General features: G+C 37.1%; 1 protein-coding gene across 6 annotated transcripts in view; it reads left to right on the top strand.

The window, feature by feature from the left end:
- The window catches only part of NEK7 (NIMA related kinase 7), a 63,864-nt gene extending 54,977 nt beyond the window's left edge, over window positions 1–8,887 (top strand). For all 6 annotated transcript variants that reach the window (XR_005953846.1, XM_041420637.1, XM_041420638.1 and 3 more), the window contains one exon: window positions 5,931–8,887. Coding sequence is in view for 5 of the 6 variants with exons in the window: in XM_041420637.1 (XP_041276571.1) it covers window positions 5,931–6,041 (111 nt within the window). In the remaining variant the exon portion in view is untranslated. The remainder of the gene's footprint in view (window positions 1–5,930) is intronic.
- Window positions 8,888–11,867: the final 2,980 nt, after the last annotated feature.

The following is an 11,867-nucleotide window of genomic DNA, read 5'->3' as shown; positions in this document are numbered from 1 at the left end:
TTTCTAAAAACACAACTACACACGTTTATGTTGCGCAGTAAATTAGTGCACTGGCCCTGTTCCTCTAGGGGCCTGCATTAAAATAGATATAATGTAACTCAGTAGTAAAAACAAATTGTTCAGGTCCCATTTGTCTGCATTATAAAACTGGGATGTGCTGTTCAGTACAATTGAACAGCAGTTCTTTCGCAGGGTGTGGTTCTTGACAAGACTAAGAGTAAATTTCAGAGAAATACAGGCAAACATAATATAATTGAATTCGAACAATATACTCCTGCAAATCTCAGCAGTGATTGTTTTAAGCTGAGAGCTAACACTTCTTACTGTCATTAGTGCATTTAAGGGGGAGTACTTGCTTTTATAAGCTCTAAAATGAAAAGAAACTAAACAAATATTTTTCTTAGTGTAGCAGAATGAAAAAATATAAATGCTTGCTTGTTAACATTCTGAGATGCCAGTTTTGAAATACTTTCCCACTTTGAAAAGAACAGGGCAAACTGATAGAAGCTGTAAACCAAAGAACAGTTAGTTATTAGTAACCAATTCTAACTGAATTCAGACTACATGAATTAAAGATTATTTTGAAAACCCAAATAAACACAAGCAGTGAAATACTTTTAATAAATGTAAAGCATGATACAATTTATATAGTAGGGGTTGTAATTCAGAACCTTAAATTTTCTTGCATTCACAGACAGTGATTGGACTATTAATAAAAGATTACTGCTCAGTGTTTTGTTTTGTATTTATAGTGACAATTTTCCTCTTTTATGAAACCAACTGGACTTAAAAAGATAATTTGGTGATGTTACAAAGGATGAAATAATGATCTATTGTGTAATTTATACTCTCTCGCTCTTTGTGGGTTTGCTGATTAGTCATTTTACCTTGGCCATTTTTAATTATTATTTATTGTAGACTCTAAATATGGCAGTTCATCTAACCAACTTCAGAACTGGAGGCCTAGAAATACAGTAGGGTGTGAACAATAATGCAAAATGATAGCGAGAATGTCAGGGGCCGTTCTTTGTTGTGTCATTCATGCTGTCTTCCTTTTTCCATGAAGCACATGAATATTTCACATATCTGCATCCTCATCCTCTATTCTTCTTGACTAATTTTCAGACTGTCTGAATTTGCATTTCACATGGTAGCTGATTAGGAGATGCCGAATGCAGCAGCGAAGCCTCAGCAGGCGGTTTCCATGGTGACCTTCAGCAGGATTTTAATGATGATACCACTAGTGGTTCGTTGAAGTTGGCCTGCCTGCAAGGCTACTTCGCTGCAGCTAAGTGTGAAGTGGGAGATGTGGATTCCTAGCCAAGGGGCAAATATCAAAGTGTGGCCCAGATAGAAGGTCTTAGAGTTTGGGTGGGGAGAGAAATTCCAGCTTTTCCTTACATCTGGATAGATTTTTTGTTTTGCAAATACATGCAAAGCACAACATGTTACTTTCTATTTATTTCAAAGCAGACATGTACTTCTGCACCTTGGATGAGGCAGTTATCTGCAAAATACATGTAAGTTATTCTTAATGAGAGAATCAGAGCTATTATAGGTATTAAGATAGGTAACAAAACAGTTTCTTAAAAGAAGCCATCAGTTATGGAAACTGTAATGGGAATATTTTTTATGTTCTGCTATAAAGACTTGTGTCTTCACTAAGGTACCTGGAAAACATACATTTATTACCTATTGCACTATTAAACCATTTTTAGCTTGTATGAAAAATACTGTGCTGGCATGAACTGTAAAAAAGAGAAACAAGTAAATGTGATCTGTCATATTAGAATACTGTGCTAAATGTTTCACCTGTACTGGAAATATAGATGTCAAACCTTTAACCAGGTGGGAAGGATACTCAGTGAGCACTAAAGATCAGGGATCATTGAATACTAAAACCCACTTCATTTTTTATGAAAAAGAATTTTCTGAAATAAAAACTTCACTGAGTGTTGATCTCTGCATCCTCTAATATAGTAGAAGCGTAAATACTTTAACTATGAATTATAAGACAAGTACTTTTTCAGTAAACTTTTTGTAAGTAGATTTTAATGAGTTTTAAGGTGTGACATTTTTTCTAAGTTTTGAAACCTCTGTAAGAGGTTAGTAATTGTGTCACATCTGTGTCATCAGAGAACAGTGGGACAGAAAGATGCACCTTTAGGTGGACAGATGGATAATGTTTTTAAAAACCTTTGATTAGAAATCCTAATAGTCTGAGATGCATTTGTACAAACTATTGCTTCAGTAGTGCATACAAGCCAAGATTTTCAAATGCTTGATAACACTGGATATCTCAATTTTTTAATATCCCTTAAAAACATCTGGTATTCAGAGTCAGTACTCAGCATTTACTGAAAGCTGTTCTGCTTTTGGGAATTCAAAGCTGGGGCTCCCTTGCCACCTCCAATCAATACTCCTAAAATCTTGTCAGCTAATATTAGTATCACGTTGCTTTCATGATGAAGTTTTAAAATCTTCCCTTTGATTGAGGTGCATTTCTTCTGAAGTCCATTGCCAACCTCCTACCCAGATATGAAAGCAGAAGGAGCCAGCAGGTCCACAATGGTAGTGTTAGCTGCCAGCAGGTCTTGAGAAAAGCACTCAAAAAAAGGCTTTGAGAAGGTTTTATTCAGAGTAAGAATGGTGTTGTGTGTGGTTTTTTAATCCAAACTTCCCTGTATGAAAATTTCTCTATTTCAGCTGGCTAACAATGCAAACTACTTGCCTGTCATATTTCTGTCTTTCCACACTCCTCCTGACTTGACTGATAATTATTTATTTCATAGCTGAAAAACCTGCTAAAGTTAAAGAAAGTGTGTCCCACTGCTCCAGTGTCAGGCTAAGCTCCAGGCTAAAGCCAGTCACTGTGCTAAGTGCACAGAGGAGGTTAAGAACAATAAGCAGACAAAGAAGTTTGCAGCTTGGGGAGGCAACAGGAGGTCCCTCTGGCTCAGTCTGCTCTGCCTCTTGGCCAGTCTGTGCCAGGTAGTAAAAAATCACTTCTGTCTCTAATCATAGTCTGATTTTAGACTCCCAGTGCCTCTTCCCATGACATTGGTGAGCTTTTCTGATACACTGGAAGTTTTATTAGTACTAGAGGGGCTGACAGATAGATTTCAAGTTTATTGAAATGGATATTCCTGTAGGAGTAAAGGATCAGTGCTATAACCAGTGCTATCCAGTGTCCCAGTTTCAGTCCTGAAAGCTGTGTTCCCATGTAATTTTTCATCCTGTATAGCAGAAGTAATTCACCTTCTTCCAAGGGTTTGCTGTTCAGTTAGAAGGCTCAAAAGAGCTCAAGGATTTTGAAATTACTCAGGAATCTGCACTATTGTTGTGCAGTGTCCCAGACATGGTCAGCTCAGCATTCCTGCCTTACCAGTAAGATTCTGGACCTGCCAAGGGAAGAGGGGCATAGAGATACTGCAGTAATTGCAGTGACTGCCATTTAAAGAGGTCTGTGACAAGGCTTCTCAAGTGCCCAGCAAGTCAATTTCTTGAAGACCCATTTCTGCTGCTCTACAAACAGTAAAGTATTGACAAATAGCTAGAAAAAAAACCAGTAGAAAAACCACTCTGCTTCCCCTCTGATGCTGGCTTTGTGGGTTTCAGCCCTTCAAGGTCCTTTATGAAGACTGTTCACTGTATGCAGTTCTGTTGAACAGATGGAAGTCTTCGCAGAGAGAGAAACGTATACCTTCAGGATTAGATGTATTTTGCAGATAAATTATACCTGTATTCTCTTCACAAAATGTTTGCTTATTTGACTCTAATTTCAGACTTGATGGTGTTAGATGTTCTTCAGTCTTTCCTGTTTTCTGTGCAGGCTGTCTGAGGTGTTGCATGGCAAGCTGCTCATCTCTGCTTATACTGTGCCTCCTGCTTACCCTGTGTCCCACCTGCTTCTTCTGCAGGAGATTGTTTGGCTTGCATGTTGATATTACATGCTGGCAATTATTATTTCTTACAGTAGCTAATGATTTCCAGCATTCTGTTCTTCAAACTATTAGGCTAATAGTTTTTATTGCCACTGGCATTGTATTTTATTTATTGACTGCCAGAAGCAATATGATCGCTTTATAACTCCATTAGTCAGAATATACTTAATGTATTTAAAATGCAAATAGCAAGTCTGTTACAGATTATTTTAATACACTTCATTTCAATCTGGTAATCTGACCACTATCTTCAGAATTATCTCATTTTTAAATATTAAGCTCTTCTTGCTAAATCTAATGACATAGATTTTATTCTGTTGAATACAAAAAATCTGCACATTATGTACAGTTTATCTGCAAGGGCTAATGGACAAAGCTTTATGGAGTGGTATGCAGTGCTTCTTCTTTAACTTCAGGAATTCCTGTTCCTGTGCATTTAAATTAATCTTCAGAAAAGTGAAAGGAGTAGAATTATAATTTAAAATCCTTCCTGTTCTTTTTCTAAAAAGCAGGAGGGAAACTCTCCAATGGCAGGTTTTAAAGAGGCAGCCTATGTTACTTTTGAATAATGAGGGTGATGAGGTCGCTCTGTGTTAGTTGCAATAATTACAGGTTTTTTTCAATAATCCTACCTAGTACTACTGCCTGGGAGACCAAACCAAATTTGATGTATTGCCACAGAAGACTGGATCACAAGGTGTTTGTTGGAGTGTCCTCCTCTCCCGCCCTCCCTACGTGTCCCCAATGTTATAAGGAGGTCCAGGAGGATTTGGCAAAGCTATTTAAAAGCATAAAGGAAAATCTTCAGAGTTGGTTAAATTGTTATGGCAAAGCACTGTGAAGATTTTAGTAAGTCAGTATGAAAGAGGTATGTTCCACATTGAAAAATCCTTAGGAGATGCACACAATTTAAAATAGATGCCCTATCAGAGGGTTGTCCATACAATACATTAAGTTCTAATGTCCTAAATTTTTAGGTATATCAGTGGAGGGAGAAAAGCCTGCAAATGTCCTGACAGTTTGTGAAGGCAATGAGAAGTATGCAGGTGCTGTGGAAGCTCATATTCAGCTTATGCTGAATATGTCTTTTAAAAACACCCAGTAGGTTATGGTGCTTCTGGAAACATGGGATTTTCTGGTCATTGCGATTTGTTTATTCCCATGTAGAGGCTTTTGTGAATATTTGTTAATTATGTGCTTCTTCACATAAAGAACACTATAAACAATCTAATCCAGAGGATACATGTCAGGATGTAATAATCAGAGCTTATGTATTCCAGTATTGTCTTCAGTGGTGGACAAGTGGAGTAACAGGGCCAGCGTAATATGGTACTTGCCCAAAATACTTTCTCAGCTTCCAGTTTTATGTTCAGATATTTCTGAAAGGGTGGAGTCCTTGTTAACAGGTAGCCCTCAGTGGGTTTAATTTGTTCAGTGGCTGAGTTGAATGTGTGTGTATTGGTAGCTCCTGGCAGCAGGAGGTTGTGGGGGTTAACTGTGTGTTAGATGGAGCACCACTGCCTTTTGTTTGTTGGGCCGTGTCAGGCAGAAATGCCATCTATTGCTGGTAACTCCTGTACCGGGACCCAATGAGCAAAGCAGCCCTCGTTTACCTTCGCTCTGTGCTCCTTTCCGTCTGCAGGGCTTTGCAGGCACAGCTCTTCAGAAACACGGGGAATTTCCTGTAAATCATGCGGGATTGGACTAAATGCATGTCTAAAGTTGTATGTTGAAAGGATTAGAACTTGAATTTGCTTATCACTTTTTCTGGCCAGCAGTGCAAAATGCAGAAATCAGGGGAGTGCGTTGCATACTCGTTTGCATAAGGCTGCGTGCAGCGTGTGAGGGAGAGGGAGGGCTGCCTGCGTGCTTGTGCAGAATCGCCGTTTGCCTCATTTTTGCCAGTTCTCTTAATTTGAATGTGATAATGCACAAATCCTGCTTGTAAGAAGGCCAACGCTCCTGTCATGTTCTCTCCCTCTATAGCTGCGACAATTAGTTAATATGTGCATCAACCCGGATCCGGAGAAGCGCCCAGACATCACCTACGTGTACGATGTAGCGAAACGCATGCACGCACACACCGCCAGCAGCTGAGCACCGGCAGAGCCCCGGCAAAGGAGCAGCAAGAACCAAGTGCTTTCAATAAATCATCCCACCTCTCCGTGTGTGTTACACTAATGTAATTATTTGAAGCTTACTGTTGTGCTTTGAATTGTAAACCAATTTATATACAGGCTTTGTTGTTTTCTGTTTATCTCTGGGTTTTGTATTTTTTACTAACTTGCAGTTGTACAACAGGTTTAAATGTGTAAAGCGTAATTTTAAGATGCTGTGAACCGCTGTTTCCATGTTAGTGGGTTCAAGTATACTTTCTGTAATAACAAAATTGTATTCTGTTGGGCCTTAGTTCTAAAACACAGTTGCACTTTTGCACATGATACAGATATTAGGCTTATTATCAAGAAGCAAAATGTCTGAATCTCTCACCTTTTTAGTAATTTATGGGAAGTATGAATCAGCACAGTTAACTTAATTTTAATCTTTGTTCCAAAAGGAACATAATTATTACAGGAGCTTATTGTATTTTATATTTAATTGTAGTTTGCAGTTCTTGCTGTAAGAGTAGACAAGGAATAGAATTAGTTCTCTGCTTGCCAAATGCAGTGGAAAAATAATTTCAGGAAAATTGTCATGCTGAAATTTTTGTCATGTCCCCTTTTGATTTGTTAGTCTCTCTTAATATACAAAACATTTGTTGGAGGTTTTCTGGGAAAATTTAAGGTGTTGATTCAGCATTCGGGTCGTTTTCAATAGACTTGTGCAGCACTGCCCTGGGGCAATGGGAGTCTGCATAGTTCAGTCTTAAAAACATGCAGATGCTCCTTGTAGCCAATAGGGTTCTTTTGTGGCTGTCCTTTGAGCAGGTCTGATTAAAAGATGTGATCTTTAAGTTACAACTTCCCAACTGTTTGTGTATATGTCACTGTTTGTAGATTTTTGTGTTTAAAGTAGTGTGAGTGGCCTTACAGTATATTTAAATTCTAATATTTTTTTTCTAAATACTGAAATCTTTTGGCAAAGATGTAATAGTCCAGTATAACACAAAAGGTATTCTACATAAATATGTGATCTTTGTATACTATATCCTGAGACTTAGTTTTATATTTAGCAGAAGTAGATTATAGCTTTTATGTTTAAGAGAAAGTTGCCATGCCTTAATTTGGAAAATAATTATATATGCAAACTATCTTACAGATACTGTGTTAGTTTAAAAGGAGATTCTGATTATTTTTGTTAGACCTTAGTGCCTTTTGGGATATGCTTATATAATATTTTCATCGTTAAGGAAGGAATGTGTCTAGTTTTAAAATGTGGTAAAAATGGAGAGTGAAATGAAATTCCTTGAGTTTCAAGACTGAACTTTTTTTACAGAACTGCCAAAAGGTAATTATTATCAGTGATAGCAGCTAGGGAGTTGTTACTGTCAGTGAAGTCTTTTTCTTTACGTGGGTAAAAAGTTAGTTCAAATAAAAGCAGAAGTATGTACATACATATATAGGTTCTAGGTGCAGTCACATCCAAGCGTTCAGTTTTTGGGTTTTTTTTTGCTAGTTTCTCTGTACAGCTGTAATTTTTACTTGATATAATGCTCAAAGAATAAAAAAAAATTTGTGGAGTTTGTGTTCAAGGGAGGGGTCAGGGCTGTTTTCGGTTTTGTATTTTTTAAAACTGCAAATACTATGAAAATTGTTTGGAAAAAAAAAAAAGGGACGTTTTTAGATGGTATGTGCCAGATCATTGGTTTATCTTAATACATACTTTTTAATTTTTTGGTTCCAGGTTTTGTAGGAAAAATTGTATGAAACTGTAGTTTTATTTCTCACTTCTGTGTGCACTTAACCGTTTAGAACTTCAGTGGAACAGTTTGATGGAAAGAAGTATTGGAGAAATTTTGGTTTCTGTTTAGCAACCTCTAGATTTGTTTTCATTTATGAAATGGTTATATAATTTAAAACATTATGGTTATATTCTGTAACAATGTTTCACGTGTCATAGAATGAAATGCTTTGTATTGAAAAAGGCAGTACAATATTTGCTTGACTCCCAGAATTAGTTCTCAATATGCACAAGTACGCAAATATTGTTTTTCTGAAATGTGCTAGAACATTTAAAATAATTTAAAACATTTAAAAATCAAAAACTAAAAAACTCCCAAATGCAATGCAGGCTATTTGTAGCTAATATTGTGGATAAAGTATTGAACTTTTCCTGCCAGAAACTGCTGATAGATATCCCTCCCCTGGAAGGGTATGTTGAGTAAAAGAATAATGAGTTAAGAGTTAGCAAATGTGCATACATAAGCATTTAAATTTTTTTAGTAATGTGGGGTTTTTTTTAGTATTTATGATTAAATATTGTGCAGAAGAAAAGAAATAGTTGTTCCCGACTTAAAATCTGTGGAATGAATTGTGCACCTGACTTTGATAGTAAACTCTACAATTAAAAAGCCAGTGTGGGTTAATAGAACTGCTTACATAAGTGGGGATTGTAGAATCTCTCCCTAAAGTAAAATACCTGGTAACATAAAAATTATAAGTCTTGTTATAACACTCCAATGTATGCTATGTGCTTATAAAATATTTTCTTTTCTAAACCACCATCCTATTTTTCATATGTTGATGATAACATTTGGCACTATTTATTTTAGGCTATGGCATTATGTGTTTATTTTCTTTAAAGAAAAAATGCTACATTTCTACCCAAAATGTCTGACCAGCTCCTCCTTTTATTTCAGTAATGCTCCAGTATTAACTTGTGTCAGGAGTGAACTTTTTGTGCTTTGAACGACATTGCATAAAATCCCTTTGTCTCAAAAGCTCTCCTGCTGTGCCGTAGTCCAATAGAAATAAAACATTCAGATATTAAATGTAATGTAAAAATTATAGTGTTTCTATGATATTTTTTCAAACTTTTCTTTTTTTAGAGATATATATGTGTTACAGTAGGTACTGCCTATCGTGTGGACAACTTACTGCTTCCAGTAGTTGATTCTAGGTGAGATTTCTTGACTGTAACAAAAGATAGTACAGTGAAAAAATAAATTTTTGTATTATTTGTTAAAAGATTATGTAAAAATACTGCATCCAATATGTTGTGTGTTTTAAACTAAAATTTTGAACTACAATTTTAAGCTAAATTTAAAATAATTTTCAATATTAAAATATGTGATAAAGCATAAAAACAACAAAGAACTCCCATTATGGCCCCAGTCCTGTGAGCTCTTGTTTATATTTCAGCTGGTTTTTATGTAATTTCAGTAATTTTGAGTGAACCACATCTACACACATGAATTAACAGTAATCAGTAGGGTAGATAGAAATTATGTGCTCAATTCACTTTTTATACTCTCTGTGTGTCACTGGTTTTGTAGCAGGGAATAATTTGGGTTTTTTCCCCTATTTTGTTGCACTCCTAATGATCCAGCTCCCAGTTGTATGAGCAGGCAATAGAAGTGTGTTGTCTTTTTGTAATGAGCAGAAACTTTAAAAACATGCCAGTATAGCAGAAGATGAAATGCAGTATTAGAAGTGTCTGGGAAGGCTGGTGTTTTATTCATGCTCATGATTAAGAAAGCCGTAGAGTGAAATTCTTGACAGAGGCTTGGAAATGGAGAAGAACTTTTATGCCAGTGGTTCTCAGATAACTCTGAATGGGACCCAAAATCGCAGTGATGTTTGTTTGCGGCAATCTGTCTGCTTAATCTCTTATCTTTGCTGTTACACAGTGTGAGAGAGAATCTTAGCAGCTGAGTTGGAGTGTTGGTGAATGCTGCATTGGCTGTGTGAGCTGGTAGGAGCAGGAGGTGATGTGAGGGAGGGGCAGCAAAGGCCTTCTGGTCTTGTTTTGTCAAGACATAAAGGTGCTGGATGGCAGAGGTCAAATTACTGGTTTTTCATAATTTGTAATAGTCTTTCATAGTCTTTATCTACTTCAACAGTCAAAATTTTCCCAAGCCAGCCATAGCTCCACATTATCTAGCCAGTGGCAGTGTTGGCAGTGGCCTTTGAATTTCTGATCTCTGGTTTGATCTGGGTGAGTAAATCTTTCTGGCAAGGATGGAAATAGAGGTGTGGACCCTGCTTGGTGGGGTGCTACTTATGTTTCTGAACATTACTCAAATATAGATGTTTAGGTTTTTTTAAACTTTATTCCTTTCTCTGATGCTTTTTAAAAAGTGTTTTCCATTCATATTGACCACTAAAGTTCTGTGACTTCTGCTTTTGCTTTGTCATTCCTGTAGCCTCTTCCTGGTTTGAAGTACTCTGTCTAATTTTCCTAGTGGTCATTAGTTTGCAGCTTTCTTTGTGTGTTTGCTAAACTCAACCTATTTCAGTTTCATCCTTCCCCATGGGCAAGCCCAGTTCCTTTCCCCTGATCAGTACTTTAATCCTTTGTTCTTCATCCTGTTTTTCCAGCCCAATGCCTGTGATTTCTAGTTTTAGATAGATTTTCTTACTGCCTCAATCATTCCCATGACCTTGTCTTTGCTAAATACTGCTCACTTTATTATCTCTCATTTCTAAATTCCCTTTCTCTGATCACTACCTGCTCTCTTTCAGCTTATCTGTCTTTCTCTCTCCTCTACCCTGTCACTCACTCCTTTTGGGATCTCCAGTCTATTAACCTTTTTGACTCCTTCGTCTTCACTGCTGCCTCCTTCCTTCATTGGCCTCACTTCTTTTTACTCACTGGTCTTTATTTTTATCTCTGTCTGGTGCTCTGTACATGGTTTCTTTGGCTGCTTCTCACACTGCCCTGTTTCCATTCCTCCCTCCAGACATACTCTCTTGTAATTTCTTAATTTCCATTCCAACCTTTCTGAATAGCTGAAGAGTGTGTCAGCACAACACAGCTTTGGACTCAGCTTTGCCTTACCTACTTCAATGCTCTTCCCAAATGGACTTTAAAACCACTTTTATCTCCCCTTTCTTTTCTTGTTGAGCTTGCTTGAGATCTGCAGTTCATATTAATTTTCCATTCATTCTTGATACAAAATCTTCAATCCTGATTTGTTGCATGACAAGATCCTTTTCAAAGTTATCTTTATTCTCATGATCTGTTTCTGAGCTGAGCTTCTCTTCCTCTTAACTGTGCAAGTTTGCCCTTTTTATTTCTGTATCTTTTATACCTCTCATTCCTTTCATTGAATTACTTTTTCCTTCAGTTGCAGCCAAGTTTCTCCTTATCTGTTTCTATGGGGGTGGCACTATCATCATAACTGTTTCTGGTTTTTAATACTTTGTCCTTTTTTCACCCTCTCATCTGTTTTCATGTACCTAAACACCCTCTCTCCAGTTTGTTTTTTGGGGTTTTTTTTATGTTGCACTTCATTTGAACACCCCAAAAATCTAGTGCTTCTCCCCCCTGGTCTGGTTCTCCCATGGTTCTATCTCTGGATTATTCCTGTAGTATCCAGCCAGCCTCAGATCTGTTCAAATTCAAAGGTCTAATTTTTATTTCTGACTCGCTCTAGACTATTTTCTAACATCCCTGACAATTTTACTTGCCTGTTTTCCAAGGCCACAACCTTTCTATCTCTGACACTTTTCCCATGCCTGCGTATCAAATGTCTCAGAGTTAGATGTATCAGAATCCAGCCCTCTTCACTATCTGTTCTTTCTTATCTTTTATCTTCACTGATTTAACCCCTGTGTCATTTTGGCTTCTTTTCTCCCTTCAAAGTATCAAAATTGACATGACTAAACTGTCATTGGGCTTTCACTGTTTTGTGCTGAATGAAGAAGGAACTCCACCAAATTACTACTTGTTTTGTGTTTTAAAGAGACCTGAATCCCACAAATCTGATCTTATTTCAGTACTGTAGAGTTGGAATAGATTGCTTCTCCAAGTACATCAGAC

Source organism: Onychostruthus taczanowskii, unplaced genomic scaffold (genome assembly GCF_017590055.1).
Source record: "Onychostruthus taczanowskii isolate IOZ18803 unplaced genomic scaffold, ASM1759005v1 scaffold65, whole genome shotgun sequence".
In the NCBI taxonomy this organism is placed as follows: Eukaryota; Metazoa; Chordata; class Aves; order Passeriformes; family Passeridae; genus Onychostruthus; species Onychostruthus taczanowskii.
This window is presented reverse-complemented; position numbering and strand designations above follow the sequence as displayed.